The sequence below is a fragment of the Fukomys damarensis genome, unplaced genomic scaffold, assembly GCF_012274545.1.
Source record: "Fukomys damarensis isolate Sample0158 unplaced genomic scaffold, DMR_v1.0_HiC HiC_scaffold_14, whole genome shotgun sequence".
In the NCBI taxonomy this organism is placed as follows: domain Eukaryota; kingdom Metazoa; phylum Chordata; class Mammalia; order Rodentia; family Bathyergidae; genus Fukomys; species Fukomys damarensis.
In genome coordinates, this window is record NW_022900926.1 from 42501104 (window position 1) to 42520298 (window position 19195).

The following is a 19195-nucleotide window of genomic DNA, read 5'->3' on the forward strand; positions in this document are numbered from 1 at the left end:
ACAACGCAATTTGGGGCTCTTGCCTAGCATGCAAGAGGCCCCAAGTTCCATCCCAAACACATTATAAAACCACAATATAAATAAACAAGTAAATCAGAGAAGGTGAAATGCAATGTGGTTAGTAAAACATATGAATAGGCTGTAGCTATTAAAAACTAGGTCAGATTAATATCTTAATTCCTGCAAAAAGAACCAAATGTCTTTTCCGTTACTATGTAACATCAAGAGAGTCAACTGTAGGTTTCTCGCACCAGTTTCAGCTTGTACTAGTCCATCTTCCATTACCATAATGAAACACCTGAAACTTGGAGAGCTTTATGAAGAAAAGAAACTTTTTTATCTTACACTTCTTCAGGATCAAGAGCCTACATCTGATGATGGCCTTCTTGCTAGCAGAGCCCCTAGGTAATGTCAGGCTTCACGTAGCAAGAGACAGGGGATATGTATGTGCTGTGCTTCTCCTGGCCTTACTCTTCTTATGGAGCATCCAGGACTCAACCATGGGCTCTACCCTGATGACCTTATCTAATCTCGGTCACTACCTGAAGGCCGACCTCTACATAACACGGTCAAATTAAATTTCCATCCTCTTAATACTTGGCAGTGGGAATTCTGTTTCAACTCATGAACACTTAAGGGACTCACTCAAAGGACAGCAGTCTGTTTCAATTTTTGATCCTTCTCTGAGTGATGGAGTACTCTTGGCGCCTTACAACAGTTTCCAAACTGGGATCTTGGTTGCCAAAGGCTTGATTCTTCCAACTTTTAGCTGAGAATCTTTTCATTCATGTGAGCAAGTGGGTGACTATTTTGTTTAAGAGACCATATATAGTGTTCTTTTACTAACTACAGCACTTATAAACTCTGTTCTTACTGAGAAGAGATTGTCACCTTTTCTTTCTTGAAACCCCAATTTTTATTTGTATGCTTTAATTCTTACACCTTTAACTTATTTCTGAGAAACCCCATCAAGTTGCACAGAACTACAGTTGTTGCCACTAATCTGCATGGAGTCACGCATCAGTTTCCTTGTGATACCACTGTAATGCTGAGACTAGTTCATATCTCTTTGGCTCTGCATTTGGCAAGAGAATATCTTAGTTAAGAAAGTGTAAAATGGCAGCAAACCATAAGCCATCTCCTTCATGGCCTCTGCAGGCAGCCTCTTCCTTCCAAAAGCCAACTACCAGGTTGGAATCATGCAGTATGCACAAATTTACATCCCAGACTTTTTAAAAACAACTATGATGCCATCAACATTTCTACATGGCTATTTTATAAATACAGTTTTATCATTTCTGTAATAAGTATATCAAATAGATATGCTTTATTTAACCACATTTTTCTTGTTAATATCCACTTGCAAATCATTTTTCTTCTTGTGAAATGCCCAAGGGACCTTGTTTGCATGGGACTTTCCTCGTGTATCATTGACAGTTCTGTATCCCAGGAAACTCCCTCAATCCCAGACAAGCCAGGACAGCTGGTCACATTAGGAGGGTCCCAGGAGCAGTGGAAGGAAGGGGGATCTGGCATAGGAGACTCAGGACCCAAAGGGAAAAACTCCACAAAGGCAGTAAGTCCAGGCAGCCCCTCTGTGTGTGTCTGTGGAGGAGTGGTGATAGGAACCAAAAGTAAAGTTACGGCAGTGAATTCAGTATACAAAGGCTTAGGAAGCAGGGAAACAGAAACATGGAGAGCATGACCCTGCTAAGATTCAAGGCAGGATTTGGGCCCTCTGTCCATTAGAGCATGGGCAAGGATACTAGCTGCTCAGCCTACCCAGCCTAGGACACACAGGCACTTGCAAGACCTGGCTTTCACCGCTGGGTACAGGGTGGAGATCATACAGAGATGCTGTGATGACTGGCCAGATGATGCAAATTTAAGCTTCACATTTCACCCAGTCCGATGCCTCCTTCCTTCCTCTGAAGAAGCAGAGGTTACCTGTAAAGAGTGCTAGCGCCAAGGGAGGACACTCGGGCATTGAGGTCAAACCTCACCCACCTGACCATCAGTCATCCTAAGGAGACACTTCTCCCTAGACGGGGCATTACTGCAGAAGCAAGGGGATGAGCTGACTATCACCCGCAGCAACCTCTGCCCCACCCTTCACATTCTTTCCCTCACCTGCAACATCCTACCTGCTCTCCCAGCTCCTCCCACTTCCTCCTTGGAACTTCTCTGCTCTCTTCTAGCATTTTCTCTGACCTATTGTGCTTAGACCTATGCTGCCAGCTGTCTCATTTAGACCCTCAGAAATGCTTTGGGGTATGGTCTTAGGGAAGTGATATGGAGCATGTGCCTCAAGGGAAAGCCCAGCCCAATCTCTTCACCACTGTTCCTGTGGTACTCACTGCTTGTAGTATACTTGGTCTAGGGGCAGCCCCATCAGCCCAAGGAAGAGATTAGCAGGTGCTAATGAAGAGATTAGCAGGTCCTGTGTGGGGCTCTCTCCAATCTTCTAGTCCTCACCTGCCCCAGGCCCCAATCTATAGAAGCTCTGACCACTTGGGGCCAGCATCACCTCGTAGCTCCTGGCCTCCGGCACCACCCTGCATTTCTGGCTTCCATGGTGATGCTGCCTGGGGCCCACCAGGGCCCCATGCACTGGTTTTCTGACAGCACGAGGGATCCAGTGCCCTAGAAGCATGCATCTGATCCTTGGCAGATGGGGGCCTTAGGAAAATTCTTCCTCCTCTCCCCTCCTTGCTCACTGGCCCCCTCTCATGCTCTTGCCCACAGAGTGCTGGCTCCTCAGGGGTGAGTCCCAATATGCTGAGTATCTCACTATATGAGCAGCAGCTACCTGCAGGGCAGGTGAAGAGCTCCTTCCTCCCTACTGCTGTTCTTTACTTCCAAGAGCCTCATAAACAATGCAGAAAGTCTGCTCTTCCTTCCAGTCCTGAAGGACCAAGAAAGTGATGGGCAAGGGTGAGTGAAGAGGAACAGTGATGAGAGGCCAGCTCACTTTGTCTCAGGAGGATGCACAGGTTCACCTAATCCAGGGACTGTGATAACCTAGGCTCCAGAAGGTTTTGAACAGTATCTGGTGACTCTGTCTTCCCAACTAGAAAGATGACATGCTCTTTAAAGACAAAAGCAAGGCCCAAAGTGCTGTATCTGACAATACACAAAATCTTCATTAAAAATTGTGCGTTACCCTGCCAAAAAAATTGGAATGCAATTTCGGAACTTGAGGATTCAATTAAGCTGATATTAGGCTTTTCCAATGGAAAGAGAGACATCTTCACACACTGTTTTCAGGAAAGGCCTTGTATAGATGCATCAGCAGTCAGGATCTGAAGACACAGCATGCCTGGGTAAAATCATCTGTCTTCTGTTCACACTGCCCTAACACCAAGATGATACATATATTTCTATGTGTCCAGAGTTAAGCAGCTCCTGGAGATACCTAGGCCAGCTCCTAGGGGACAATGAAATATGCAGTGTTTGTACACATAGGATGGACTTTGTCTGCAAGGTGCAAATCCATGCCAGAGGTTTAAGTGATGGGTCACTGTCTATTGCAGTTTGGCAGAAAGCTGAGAACCTTGGAAAGGGAGAGCTTCTCAGATGCTGCTTTTCTTCATATGCTCAATGGCCTGTGTTATGGTATCCTCTCTGTTTATATTCTTTGCCTTAAAAGACCTGCTATTTTGTTGACTTACTGAGGTTCCCTCTATATTCTAGAGATATCAGTGAACCTCCTGTTGGTTTAGGCAACCTGTAGCAATCCTGCAACTCCAGAATTTGGGCAAATTGATCTCTGTATCTTCTTTCCTACTTTACAAAATGGGGGTCCTAGCCCATATCTCACAGAATGTGGAAGGATTAAGTGAGTTAACATACATAAGGTACGTAGAACAGTGCAGGGCAAAGCTGGCATTACTGAAATGTTGGGTGTCCATAAATACCATCTACCTAATGGTGCTGATATTCAGTGTCATGACATCACCCACTATTATCCTATCACCGATCAGTTAATGTCTTGGAACTCTGTCATTGAACAATTAGCATCTACTTTGACATAATCTAGATGATCAGATTTTGGTTTATAATTTGTACTTTTGAAATTTTGCTTTAAAAGTTTTTCCCTGGCCTTGCAATGTGTCCCTATATTTTCCTTCATAAACTTTACCATTTACTTTGACATTTTCATTTTCATTCTACCTTGAGTCCACTTCTGAATGGGAGGTCAGGTAGGTTTATTGCTCCCACTAGCCAATGAGTCATCTGGCTTTTCTCAACATCATTTACCAAACAATCTTTCCTTCCCCCACAGAGGTACAGAGCCTCCTTCTGGAGCTCTGCTCTGCCCCACCAGTTAGCTGTGTGTTCTTGCTCTGAATCCATACTGCTCTTGTCACTTTGGCTTGTAGTTTCTCTTCACTTCTGTTCTGACAAATCTCTTCTCCCTCATTCTCTCCCCTCTTTTAGTGATCTACCTATTTATTCTTTCATACAAATATTAGACTGACATCTGCTTCTTTTTTTTTTAATGACAATAAAGAGGAATGTGTGTCCCTGCTCCATAATCACCCCATATTTTATCATGCAGCCAAGGGCAGATAAGGTAAAAAGACCATATTTTGGGGAACAAACTAATAAATTATACACATGAATCACATGTTAGCATTAATTCAAATACTTTGGAAACAGAAACTGAGAATGTGGTCTTTCTTGTGACTGGTTTAGAAATTGTAGCTTGAGACAGCACTCCAATTGGATTACTGTTGGATTTCTGGAGCTTTTGTAGTGGTTTGTTTATTTCCTTAATGAAAGAGTTTACAGAGACTAAAAAGACTGGGAAAACAGTCAATATATAGTTATTAATGACGATCAAGTAATTTATAGCCTATGTATATCTCTTATACCACAACAGGTTACATAGTTTAAAAATCATTTAAATGAAAGGTCTACAAAAGTTTATTAAGAAAAAAATATCTAATTTCATACAATGGCATTAAGCAAGAATTGAAAATTACTATAAAAGAAAGAATACTGTAATTTATACATATCATGAAAATATATGAAACATGTTACTATTCTTCTGGTAGTTGTAATAAGATGATGAACTAAAGGCTAGGCTGTGCTCATGTGAAATCCAGAACAAAGGCCAGGATTTCTCTTTCTTGGACTCTGTTTAGAAATGTTATTACAGACCTTTCCAAAAATATCTTTATATGTGCAGCAAAAATAGGAATAGCTTTCTGGATCCAAAGAGCAGCACAATTTGTGTGGTTATTGGGGTTTTCTCAGGGGAATCAGAAGGAAAGGAAAAAGGACAATCAAGGGAACAGGAAGAGAAGACCAAGGATGTTCAAGGGCACTGATGTTGACTGATTGCTGACCAGCCTCACCTCCAGGACAGAGCAGGCCTCTTCTTCCGGGTGCAGGGGCTCTGACAGGGGGGGTTCTGTTTGTACCCTATGTTATCTTTGCTTCTTCCTTCCCTTGGATTCTGCTTTTGGATCTTTTTCCTTTTTTAAGGTTTTATTTTTATTAGTACATATTTGCAACACATAATGACTACATTCACTGTGGGGAGTTGGTACACGTAAAGAACCAAGTCCTCTCCCTGGATGTGTCACAGCTGTGGCAAGGAAGAACTGGGGCTGAGGCGGAGGTTGACTCCAACTCCAGAAGGCACACGCAGGCACAAGGAGTCCTTCAGGGTGACAGGTGATGCAGCTGCTCACTGTGGTCTGACGTCCACACCAGACTTTGAGGCCAAGGCCCTCATTACTCACAAGCAATTGTGCCTGGGCTCATCCTCTCTTTCAGCTCCCTGGAGACTCACTGTGCTGAAAGCAGCTGGTAGAGAATCTGCCCTCCTTGTCATCTCCTTCCTAGAGCCACGTCTGACAGATCCCTCTAACTGGCCAGAAGCAACTGGGTGAGCAAGGCCAAGGCCATGACTGGGCTTGAAGAGCTGGTTCAGGCTCCCTGCTCAGCCCAGCGAGACACTGGGAGGCCAAGGACAATGGCAATAGGGTCAGGAGGATCCTTGAGAAAGATTAAGAGTCAAACATCTACAGTACTTTGCAAGGGCCTGGGGCTGCAGGAAGCAGGGACAGGGTAGGATGCAATACAAATTTGAGTAGTACCACCTTATCCTCAAAGAGCTTATCATTTTCTAGGACACTGAGGCCACCACTCACCCCAAACAGCAGCAACAGTGATGCCAAAAGCCAACATTTGCCCCGTGTGACCTGGGAGAAAAGGCATCTTGACATGCTGCCGGGCCTCCTGCCTGAGCCTACAGCTCACAGCCCAGGCTCCACTGAGTTCCCGTCTCACAAGCCTAGGCCTCCTTCCCAGTACCCTCAGCTCAGTCTGTGAGAGGTCTAAACACATGTGAGGCTCTAAATGAGTGCCTGGGACCAACAGCCCCAGGGCAGACTAGGGTGCAAGCTAAGGATTTGGGTGCTACATTTAGTGGCAAGAAGCAAGGAGGGAATCACGGCCAAGGGCCTTCTGCGTGCTCTCCAGCTCATGCACATTTCTCATTTTAGCCTTCACAGCCACCTGGACAGGAGGGACTATTAATCCCATGTCACAACTGAATAGATGGAGACTTGGGAAATCCTGAAAAAACATGCACCTCTCACTTTCTATCCTGGATCTTTCCTTCATTTTTATTACTAAGCTCCAGATCTACCAACTCCAGAGAGTAGACCCCTGTCATGTGCTTATACTGAGATCTTACTGTCCTGCCTAACAAACACTTCCCTCAGGCCTAAGGGTTGCCATCTGCCCATGATTTCTAGACCCTAGCCACCTCTCTAACTAGATTTCATCAGTATCTGCTATAAGCAACAACAACTGTCACCAGTTACTTAATACTTAGGTGCAATGGAAGACATAAAGGCACTCTGCATGCATCATACAATATGCCCCCATCAATGGACTCCATACAGTGCTATTACCAGCTTTTAAGACCCAAAAGTCAGAAAAACCTCAAAATGAGCGAGGCGCTCCCCTTCACACAGCCAGTAAGCCTGTGTCCCTAGCCATTTATCTGCCTTGGTAATGGAATATACTATGTCAGTTCAGATCTAAAATTTGATTATTTCTTCGCAAAATTTTGCAGCCATAAATTGTCAAATGAAGGTTGATTGTAGCTCTGAAAATTCACTTGGCAGCTATAAAAGGGAACTCATTTCCAAACTGGTCTACACAGAGCTTCCCTTTTAAAAACAGCTCACGATAATAAAGTACACATTTTGTCACATCTCTGTGTCTCCATAAATGTGCTACAATCAATCTTCAGAACAGGAGTTCTTGGCTTCCAGTCCTTCTGTTTATTTTATGGCTCAGAGGAATCAGCTTACAAAATTCCTCCCTAGGGGGCTGCAGACACACATGTCACTTTTTATCTATAGCTGTCAGTCACCCAATGCTTCTAGTTGGCAGAAGTGTCATGAAATTAGAACCATCCTGTGCATCCACTGTGCTAAGCAACTGGAAAAGGCATCTGAGGCTTGGTACGCCATTGCACAGGAGAGGATGAGCCTGTCCTCTTGTGAGAAGCTTGCATCACACACCTCGGAGTGTGCTACATCCTGCTCACACAATTCCCATCTTCTCTCAGGAGGGCTGCCTTGTCTCCAACCTCCCCAGAGCATGAGAACTGGGGTTCCAACTCCAGAAACTCAACATTAAACACATCAAGCCAGAGGACTTGTTAAATCCAAAGTGATTCACATTCTTGCTGTCCTGTCTGCTTCCTCTCTTCTGGCCAGAAAAGGAACACCACCACCACCACCACCACCCCGCCAAGGCTCTGATTTATCCAAGTCTCATGAAGGTTTTACTTGGGTATTTTGTTCTGGACCCTGTTGTGCTGAAGGCATGACACAGAAATCAACCATTTCAGAGGGGTAAAATAAAAGCACTCTCAAAGGACCCTCTAAAACTGCAGTGAGGACAACTGCATTCCACATAATGGTACCTATGGACTGTACTACATTTCTGCATTGTGAAACCAATAAAAATGAAGCAGGTGTGACTCATCATGCCACTGTGAGAGCAGCTGAAGCCAACAAGACTAAAACTCTGCCCCTTGTGGGTGGGAAGAGGAAGGTCACTGTATCACTCACTGTCTATCTTCATAAGAGCAGCAAATGCCCCCAGGGAGGGGCAGCTGATATTAATTTGAAGCCCCCAACTTTCGTTTAAACACCCCTAAGTGATATAATTTTACCACAATGGCTTTAAAATACTTACACGCTGTGCTCTGTAAGTTAAATGAAAATTTAATGTTTAAGTATAAATATCAGATAGATAATTGAGGCACAGGTATGTGAGTGTGAGTGGGCTCCTGAAACTTCAATTCATTTCTCTATGTTGCTGTCTCAATTGTCAGGTCCCAGCAGTCACTGTTACAAGAGAAAGCCAGAGCTCCAAATGTCACACATCTATCTCCTCTGCCCTATGACAATCCTACAAGAGTGGTCACCTGCCTCCCAGCCTGGAGTTACATCAGAATAAGCACCTACATCTCTGAAGTCCAGGCTTCTGCCCACCTGCTTCCACCTGAGAGTTCCCATCTTGTGCACGGAATGTGGGGGTCCCCTCCTTGACTCTATAAGGCACTAGAAAGGGTGTGCACTGGCCCCAGAGGGCCCATGACCCTCATCCAGTCCCATCTCCTGCTGACATCTGAAGCACAGTGAGTCCACCAAGAAGAGCAGCTGAGGAAACGGAAGAGGTCATCTTCCTGCCAGAGACCAGAACCTCCATGCTTCAAGGTAGCTTTATTCTGAGACATCTTTCCACCCTCACACAGAGAGAGCAATTCTGAGTTCAGGGTCAGGAACCAATTACATTAGGGGCCTGAACACTGACTTGGCTGTAGAGTGGTACACAGGGAATAACTTTGGTGAGAATGGACAACTTCACTTGAGAAGTGAAGAGAGGCAGCCCCCTACCCCCCACCCCATCTCACACACAGGTAATCCGTGATGGGGTGACTGGGTTCGGGACCAGCATTCTTCCCACCGCAGCACTAGTTTGCTAACTAGGCACACTAGGATCCAGGCTTTAGGTGGAAACACCCAACAAGTCCTCATGCTTCTTCCCTGACTTTCATTTTTAAGTCCCTTCAACATAGTCTCAAAGTTAAACAGTCAAATCAGTCTTATACATTGAGGCTACACTATCCATAACTAAAATTACTGCACAGTGTATACATCAGAATTTTAAATTCACACTTACCTACTTGCTTTCAAACCCCTAAACCTATCCCTCATGGTTTTTCTCTACCATTATTATACAAATACAAGCCCCAAAGTAATTTGTTGTATTATAAGCAGAGGGAAGAAAATGAAGAGCATAGTAGTGTTTTTTTTTTTTTTTTTTTTTTTTTGGTACCAGAGATTATTGAATTCAGGACCTTGTGCTTGCCAGGCAGGCATGGTGCCACTGAGCTACATCCCTGGGCCCACAGTAGTCTTTTAAAAGGCAGTTTCTCATCTCTTGTCCAGATGAGAGTTAGCCGTTACCTGACACATTCACCATGTATTTATCTTTAGATGCTACATCAAGAACTGAGCCTTTACTTCAGAAAATAGAATAGACTCCCTTTTTGCTTATGGAGAAAGGAAGGCGGGGAGGAAGTGAGGAAGAAGAAAAAGAAGGAGGAGGAGGAGAAGGAGAAAAGGAGGAAGAGGAAAAGGAGGAGAAAGAGGAAGGAGAAAGGGGCTTTTGTCAGTCCGTAACAGTCAATTTCAGGATTGGCCTATCCATGGTTATAAAGAGGTTAAATTGTCACATAGTCATTTTCTCATCCACTGATGAATCTAATCACAATTATTTACTAAATTCTACATCAAGCCTTGGAGGACAGTGAGTCTGTCCTCTGGGCAGTCTGAGGAGGGAGATATCCACTCACACACATCAGCACATTAGGGTGATTAGGTAAGAGACAGGACACCAAACACAGCCCCAGGGTGGAGATGGGAGTTAGGGAAGGAATTTGGGGCCTTAGAAACACTAAGAAACATCTTAAACTAAGAAAGATCTTTTGAGAAATTGAAAGGGAATGTGGAAGGGCCCAGGGTAGGACAGGCTGGCATTTGGGGCTGACTGCCACAGCCTGCAGGAAGAGGCACCCCCAGAGGTACAGAATGTAGGCAGGCAGGATCATGGGTGGCCTGGATTCCAAAGCAGAGCAGCTTCCTAAAAATGCCAGCTTACCTCCTGTTTTATCAAGCAGGCTTGTGATCTTTGCCCACTAGGAAACACACCAAAATGTATTAGTCAGGATAGGTTAACACTTAATAGCTATAACAAAAAACTCCCTTCCCAAAGCTCAGTAGTTTAACATAAGAGATTGTTTCTGATTGACAGTCCCACAGTCTCATTCAGACTAACCGATAAGTAGGGTTGAAGGGAGAAACTGATCTTTCTCCACCCAAGGACTCCATCCTTTAGGCCTGCAGCTATATCCAAAGTGTAGCCTGTCTCCTCCCCTCCCCTTTTTGACTGTCTTGGATTGCATATGAGATATATAATATAAATGATGTATATAACAAAATTTCCTTTTTAAAAATATTTTTTGTTATGGGGGAGGTGGGCCACAGATTGAACACAGCTGCTACAGCTTCAGGATCCTCTATTGGCTGGCATAGGAAGCAAGGAAGGAGGGGGGTGGGCTACAATAAGAAATTTAACTTTGGCTCTGGGCCTGACAGTGTCACCTGACACTTACCCCAATGTCAATGACCAGAACTCAGGCATACGACCGCACAGAATGCAAAGGAAGCTAGAAGATGAAACCTAGCTGTGTGGTTTAGAGAGAAAGCACTGGTATTCTCTGCCTTACGGGTAAATTAGTGGCCAAGAGATCTTTATTTTATATTTAAGGCAAATGTACAAGTGCTTTATTATATTAGGCCAGGGGTCAGCAAACTCTATCCCCAGAGTCAAATCCAGCCACAGCTATACCCCAACCCAGGATCCTACTGATTTCAAGTCCTTCCATGGTCATAAGAACACATTTTTTTTTTTTTGAGACAGGGTCTCTCTGTGTAGTTGAGACTGACCTGGAACTCACTATGTAGCCCAGGCTGGTCTCGAACTCATAGTGATCCTCCTGCCTCAGCCTCCTGAGTGCTGGGATTACAGGCATGCACCACCACACCTGGCCTAAGAACAAATGTTTTGAGCAGTACTGATGGACAGCCTCAATGACCGGCACTTAGCTTACATACACCAGAACCATCACTGAGGTAGGCATTAGCTCACCACCTGGAGCTAAGGAGTTTGGGCCTTAGGGAACTGCTATGACTTGCCTTTCAAGCTGAGAGACAAGAAACTAGGATTGAGGCCCAGGTCCATCTGACCCCAGAAGACATATACATTCTTTCCACACCACTAAGGTACTCATTCCAAGAATCTTTAACCCACAGATCAAAAAGTTTAGACATGAATACTGATATAGGGGAAATAAATATAACTCCCAACCTGTTAGATGTCAAATACAGCAAGTTCAAAAAAAAAAAATTGAAGAATGAGTTCTAAGGAACCACAGAGGTTAAGAGTAGGAAAATAGCTGAGAAATAGCTCCTGAGAGACAGGAGGGAACCTGAAAGTGGATTGCCAAAAAGCAAAGGAAGTTTTAGAGAGCAAAATCACAAGGTGAGTACAATGTAAGTCAAAATTATGATCAGCCAATAGGATTACAAGTATAACTGCTTAGGTAATATTGATTCAATGGGGAAGCAGATCATGTAGCAAGTACACATGAAAAGAACAAGACCTTTTTAGGAAGGGATGAATTAGGAGGTCTTGGTCATCCCCCCTGGGTGACTGATGACTATCTAGACTTTAGTAGATTAAGAGATATCCTTTCTCTTGTCTCCTGGGAAAGTATGTAGGCCTATGTTTGTGTCTAGATGTCCCCTGAGAGCCTCATGTGTTCATAGGCTTTTTCAGAGCTGACTGAATCTAGAGTGTGCGAAGCTGGAATTAAGGTTGTGTGATTACTAAATCAGTCCACTGATTGGTGTGGCACTGACCTGATCCTGGTAGTCTGGATAAGATAAAAGGGGCATAAAGATGCTGTTAAGGTCCCTTGTTGCTTTTGCTACCTCCTGGATCAATCACATAATTTTACTATCTGTTGAACGTCTCTGGGGAGCTTAAAATTTTCTGGCAATAAGCAGTAGCACTTCATGAGACAAGATCTTGCCTTGAGATAAAGTGATGATGCATCCATCCCAGAGCCTATGGGGTGGGTCTACAGAATTGGAAATTCTGTTCCAGTCAGGATATTCTCATCACACTCCTCAGTAAGAACCCCCAGTGTATCTTCTTGGGAGGTCCACTGACTGCCTGCATGGACCCTAGTGGATGTAAAAAAGGAAGATTCCTAAATCCACCCTTTATCTTGAATTCCAAACTCTGCGGGCAGGCCCAAGAATATGTATCAACCAGTGTTCCAGGGACACTTATTGGCTCCAGAGAGAAGGATGATGAAAACAATGAAATGTGAGAATTCTACATCCCTTTTCTTATATTTCTGCCTTGGGCTCCTCCCTGTCCTCTGAAAGCAAGGTCAAAGTCAATGTGGATTCTGCTCAGGTTCAACCCTTAGTGCCATCATGAGATGCATCCCTCCACCATACCCATCACCACATTTGACACCTTATGCCTTAACACAGTCCTTAGCACCAGGCCTTGAGTTTGTTAGAGAAAGAATCTCACTCATTTTTGTATCCCGAACTTACACAAGTGCCGACATACAATAAATGCTAAATAAATTCCCACTGAGCTATTATAGATAATTCAAAACATCAGCTGTCAGGGAGAAGCAGAAGATGCTCTTACACTCTCCTAATGAAGCTCCTCTTTGTGCACAGTTTTCTTGTTGTTGTTCCAGAATTCAAAAACACAGCTGTATGAATTTCTTTGTCCATACTACAGCCAACACTGAAGAGCAGACATACAATGGGGTAACTTCATTCATTAGTTACATCATTAAATGCTTTACTCCATTAAAAATATTAAACTACTGAAATACTTTTGCCATCAGCAGAAAGCAATACTTTGAAGGACTGGTGCTGAAAAATAAGAGGGCATAAGATACAACTTTTGTTGAATGCTAAGATGTTTCAGGAAGTAAGGGAAACCACACACCTCTACTAAAAAAAAACAAAAAACAAACAACAGATTTTGTTCTAGATCAGGCCAGGCAGTCTGAAAGGGATTTCAGGTCAATGCTGTCCCCAAGCTCCTAAAGAGGGAAGAGTAAATCCCTGCTGGACAGAGAAAGGTCTCCCACAGAGAGGGCCAGTTACCCCAGAGTTCACAATCAACACACGCTAAATACTCATGAAAGTACAAACAGCAGACTTAGAACACCAAGGAAGTCAAATGGTTACCAGATGCAAAATACAGAGTGATCATGAATAAAATACTTGAGGAAATCACTCACAAAAGTGAGCAAGAAATAAGAGTCTACCAGTAAATGACCAGGCATATGTGAAAAATAACAAGTATAATTTTGATTTTTAAAAATGTGTAAATAAAAGTTTTAACTTTTATTAAAACAAAGATCTCTTTGGTTTCATTAAATAGCAGATTTCATACTGTTAAATAGAAAGTGATTTGGAAGAACAACCTGAAAAAGTACCTATACCATACTTATAGAATAGAAATAGAAAATGTGAGATAAAGTTAGAAAGGAAAGAAAAAGAAGGTCCAACTTATGTCCAATTAGAATCTCAAAGGGAAAGACTACAGAAAGCCAACACTGAAGACAAAACAGTTTAGAATTTTCCAGTACCAATTAAAAAAACAAATTCATAGTTAGAGAAAACCAATTAATTCACTCAACATATATTTACTGTCCACTATACACCAGATATTTTTTGGAGGGAATGTAATTTTTTTGAAAAAGCAAAAAGCAAAGCAAAACAACAATAAAAATTTAAAAATTTTACCTAGATACAACTTAGAGAAAAGCCATATCATGTACCGTGAAAAGACAATCACTGATAATAGACTTCAAAGAAACAAAAGCTACATGATAGATCCTCTTCAAAGAACAGAGGGAAAACAACTGGCAACACAGAACCATTTCTCTAGCAAAACTAACTTTCGAGAATAAGAGTGAAAGATATTTTCATATAAACAAAAACTAGAGATACACACTGAAGAAACTGATTTACTTCAAAAGGCAGGGGTGGTGGTGCTGAGATACTATATGGCATGATAAGCAAATTCAGTATAAAAACTGACTTAGGTGAACTACATAAACACCACAAACTAATAATAAAAGGACAAATCTAGAATATTAGCTAATATCTGTAAAACCACAGGAAGTGTTTAATAATCTCCAGCGGTTTAGGAGGAGGTCACAGCAATAAATCTCAGTTCTGTTAAATAATCTTAGTAATAATTCCAAAAGTAATCCCTAAAAGATTTGAAATAAAGGACCTAAATTTCAAACAAAGAAAGAAAGCACAAGATGGAATAGAAAAAATAGAAGTCCTTTTTTAAAGGAAGAAAAAAGGATGAGAAGCACAAAAAGGACAAGATAGGAAAAACACAATGGCATAACAAGTACAAATCTATCAACTGCCATGACGAATTTAAGGTGACTGCATACAGTTTAAAGCAGTGTTATGGTTTGGATCTTAGATGTGCATCAAAGGCACATGTGCTAAAGGCTTAGTCACCAGCCTGTGGCACTACTGGGCAGTAATGACTATTTAAGAGATGGGGCCTAGTGGGAGGAAATTAGGCCACAGGGGGTGTGCCCTTGACAGGGATAATGGAACTCCCAGTCCGTCTTCTCTTCCCAGTGCCATTATGTGAACAGCTTCTTTCACCATAATATTCTGCATTGCCACAGATCCAGAGCAACAGTGCCAACCAACCATGGATGGAAATCTCTAAAACTATGAGCCAAAATCAATCTTTTCTCTCTATAAATTGATTATCTCAGGTATTTTGTCACAGCAATGGAAAGCTAACAGAAGACTAAGCCCATTAGAAAAAAGCAAAAGCAAATTGCATACATTTTATAAGGGCCACACTATTAAAACAAAGATTGAAAGTCAAGGATAACAAAAATGTTCCAGATAAGCATTAACTCCCGACACACCAAAAGCCAGAACAGTCTACATTAATATCAGACAAAATATATCATGAATTTTAGTTAGAATCATGTAGTATAATGAAAAGTTCAATTCACTCAAGATTTTTAAAAAATTCTAAATTGGTATGTACACACTTTCAGTAAAATTGCCTCTTATATGTAAGACCATAAAGCAAATTTCACTAAAACTCAAAAAACCAGTATCATACAAACCACATTCTCTGACCACACCACAGTTAAATAAAAAAACAACAATAAAAAGATTCTTAAAACCAGCATACATTTGAAATTTAATACAAAGTCTTCAAATAAATCACTGGTCAAAGAAAAAATAATAACGAAAATTTAAAACAAAAGTACAGAATATAATTAAAATAAGCATTTTAAGACATGTTCAGATACAGTCAAAGAAGTTCAGCGAATTTATAGCTTTACGTGTTTATAGTAGAAAGAAAGAAATGCTGGAATAATTGAACCACACATTCAGTTTAAACAGAAAAAGCACACCTAGTATAACTCCAAGAAATTAGAACAAATAATGAAGAGACAGAATTAATGATGCAGAAAACAGTGTCACAGTTGGGTATGTGAAGTAATAATGAAAGATATTCTAATAGTAACAGTAATTCCGGGGGGAAGGGAAGGTACAAACAATATTAAAAATAAAAACAATACAAAAGCATGTTGTTTCTGCCCACAGCAAATCAGAGACTGCCCAGACTAGATTTGGGCCTGGCTAACTCCCCTGTCAGCATCCCCAAGAGTATAATTACATGCCCAACAAATCCTCATTGAGAGGTAAAAGTGGCACCAACATCGAAGGGGGACACACCAGGCTGGCCTATTTCTTGGAACAGATGTGCAGGAAGCAAAGCAGAGACACACGAAGGATGTAGAAAACTTTCTGCAAGCACTTTCTTCAAAAGAACAGTCTTCCTTTAATTCTAAAGAAAAATGATGTAGAAAACATTAAAAATTCTAACCTTAATATTAAAAGGCTTCCTCCCTGGGCAGTGAATTCAAACATTTGGATGGTAGGGCTCCAACTCTGCATTACATCCTGTTTTATTCTGACCAATGTCCAACAACCAGATAAAGCTGAGACTTGGATGTCAGAAAGGTCTATGCTAAGGAAATTCGACATAGGTAAGAAATCCACTTCAGTGCCTTGAGCAGGAGACACAAGTGGGAAGCTGGCTTGAAACAGACCTGTACTTGGCCTTAGCTCCTGGAAATTATTTCCAGTTGTAAGCTGGAAGAGGGTGGATGAGATCTAAGTGACCATTCTGCAGCATTTACATCAAAAGGGTAGAGAACCATTCCCACCAAATGAAGGAACAGCTTGCCCAGCTGCCTGCCTGGCTGACTGTGGTTCCCAACATGACCAAATGAAATAAAATAGCATATTGACCATAGGACCACTAAAAGCAAATTAGATACAAAGGTTCAACAGGTTTTCTGTAGGCTATACAGTGTGAGTGATCTGGGTGTTATGTTTCACAGTTGTTTGAAGGACACAAGCACTCTTGAGGAAAAAGGCACAGATGTACAATCAAGACTCAGCTAAACAATCCAATTTGGCTACATAAAGGCCATGAGACCCTGGCAAATCCTATAACATTTCCAGCCTTGGGTCTTCCTTCTATAAAGCAAAACAAGGATTCTTCCCCACCACACTGCAAAAATTAAGTCTAATAGCTACATGGAGGCATTCTGCAATCTGGGTAGTCTATCCGCTTTGTAAATGGTCCCAAATGCATCCCAATTTGTGTGGTTAATATCTTAGACTTCAAGTCTATGAAAATACTCTGGGTTCATAGTGTTAGTTAGCTGAAGGCAGAATGTAGCTTCTTTCTCCTCTCAGACAGAATCTCAAAAAGTAAGAATGAACTGGTTCAAACTCAGAAATGAAGACAGCAAAATACTAGCCACACTAAACCCCAAGACAGAATGCATTATTTTGGATGGTTGAGCATCCTGAATAGAGGGTTTCCTTCTGAGTCAAAACATGGCAGACAAAACTATTGGGGACTTTAAAAAAGAAATCTCTTGAGCCAGGGATTAAGCTCAGTGGCGCTGTGCATGCCTTGCAAGTGTGAGGTCCTGAGTTCAATCCTCAGTACAGAAAAGAATTAAATAAATAAATAAATAAATAAATCTAACATATTTCAAAAACCTTTCTGTGGCCTTAAGGAGTACATTCTAAATATTACCTTAGTTTCCCTCAAAGATATATGACCATTGTTCTAAGCACACTGAGCTATAACCAGCTGGTGACAGTGATGGCATTTATAGTGTTGTTAAGGACTTAATCCAATGCCTACATTTACAAATGAGAAACCTAAGCCCAGAGAGGTTAAATGACTCACCCAAGCCATTCAGCTACCTGCAGACCATGACAAGACCCACAAACATTCACCTCTCACAGTGAATTTTAGAAGCCCCTGAACTTCAAAAGGCAACCTTTATAGAACCTTAGAATGCTAGTGACCATGGCACCCCAGAATATTTCTTAAGTATCTGTTAGGGCATTAGTGTACATATTTTTATATCTCTCTTGTTTGTTGGCCAAGACATCACTCACACAAACTACACTCGAATGGTGCACATTTTGGTTTTTTTACAAGTGTCTTTAGAAAGCCAGGCTCCTCTTGCTGTGGAAGTAAGCTCTAAGTAGCCTTGCTGAACGGAGAAGAAGCAGCCACCTAACAGGTATACTCTGGGGAAGCACCGTGACAGTGTCCTCTCTAACCCCAAGGCCTCGCCCTGTCCATTCAGCTGTGAATCCCTAACAAGAGGTCCACCACAGCTTACATAGCGGTCCCCAGCCTACCCATGGATTAAGCAGTAATTAAATGACACCAAACACACAGAAACACACACATTGTCCACCTGGGTGTCATGGATTTACCCTTAGAGCACTGAGCATGGGTCCATCTACAGTGTGTTAACAACTAGAATCCATACAACCTCAAGGCCAACTCCAGAGGCAGGAGGTGACCACAAATGCCACCTCTGGCAGCAGCAGAAAGGCACTCCTACCTCCTAACACTGTGTTTTCCCATCATTCAAGCAGGTGCTCAAAAAGTGTTTATGACAAAAACCAAGATAAAGACACGAAGTAGGTATTTTCTTTCTTGGTTTGTCTGAGCCCATTCAATCATTTTTGTACAAATTAAGTTGAGCTATGACTGTTGACAAATCAATAAAACTACTCAACTGCAAATCCACACAGATTCACACTACTTGCCCAGCAGGAACAGAGCCCTGAACCAAAGGGGGACAGAGACTACCCCATCTCCAAATGTGCTGTGCACCAAACATTCCTAACCAAATATGGGTACCGACCCCCGCACCCCCACCAGTCACTGCCCCTCCTATTGCCTTTTTCTGTAATTTGTTACCAGGAAAAACCCTACCCAACATCTCCGCTTTCCCAACTTCTTTTGGATGTTGCTCTTTGCCCCACGGCAGTTTTACCAACCATTTCCCAGGAGAGCCTCGACCTTTATCCCTTGGTTTATCGGATAATCATTTGGGTGACTGGGAAAAGCACTGGCCTTCAAAGGTAGATTTCCCCTCTCCTTTGCCCCGGGACAACAAGCCGTCCAAACCTGCGGACATCCCTAGAGGTAGAAGTTCCGAGTCTAGACTCATCACCTCCAGTCACTGCATCAACACATCTCAAAAATAAAGCGCATCTTTCTGCTTCCTTTGCTGGGCAGATGTTCCAGAAGCATCTATAACTTGGCTGCTCTGAAAGTTTTCGTTCACATTGAAACAAAAACATCTCCTAGTCAGCTCTCCGAACGTGGGGGTGAACCTAGTCGGTCCCCAGAGGTAGCCAACAAGTCCGCGTCTCCACGGACCTTCCCCGGTGACCGACTTCTCCCTCTGGCAGAGCCCGACGGAGACCTGAGCAGCGACGCGACCCGCAGCTTCCTCGGGTGAGGAGCGGACCGGCGCACCTTACCTCGGTGACGATGGTGGAGTGGGCCTGGGCGTAGCGCCAACCGCTGCGGCAAGGCACGAGGGGCGCCGAGCGGTTGGGGAAGGCGGCGAGCGGGTCGGCGCAGCTAAGCG

The 19195-nt window shown here is 42.7% G+C and overlaps 1 protein-coding gene across 1 annotated transcript in view; it reads right to left on the reverse strand.

Annotated features, from left to right (window-relative positions):
• Nucleotides 1-19195, reverse strand: part of Slc22a3 (solute carrier family 22 member 3) — a 110688-nt gene that overhangs the window by 89476 nt on the left and 2017 nt on the right. Inside the window, exon 3 of the mRNA XM_010631163.2 lies at nucleotides 19086-19189. Coding sequence (XP_010629465.1) covers nucleotides 19086-19189 — 104 coding nt within the window. The remainder of the gene's footprint in view (nucleotides 1-19085; nucleotides 19190-19195) is intronic.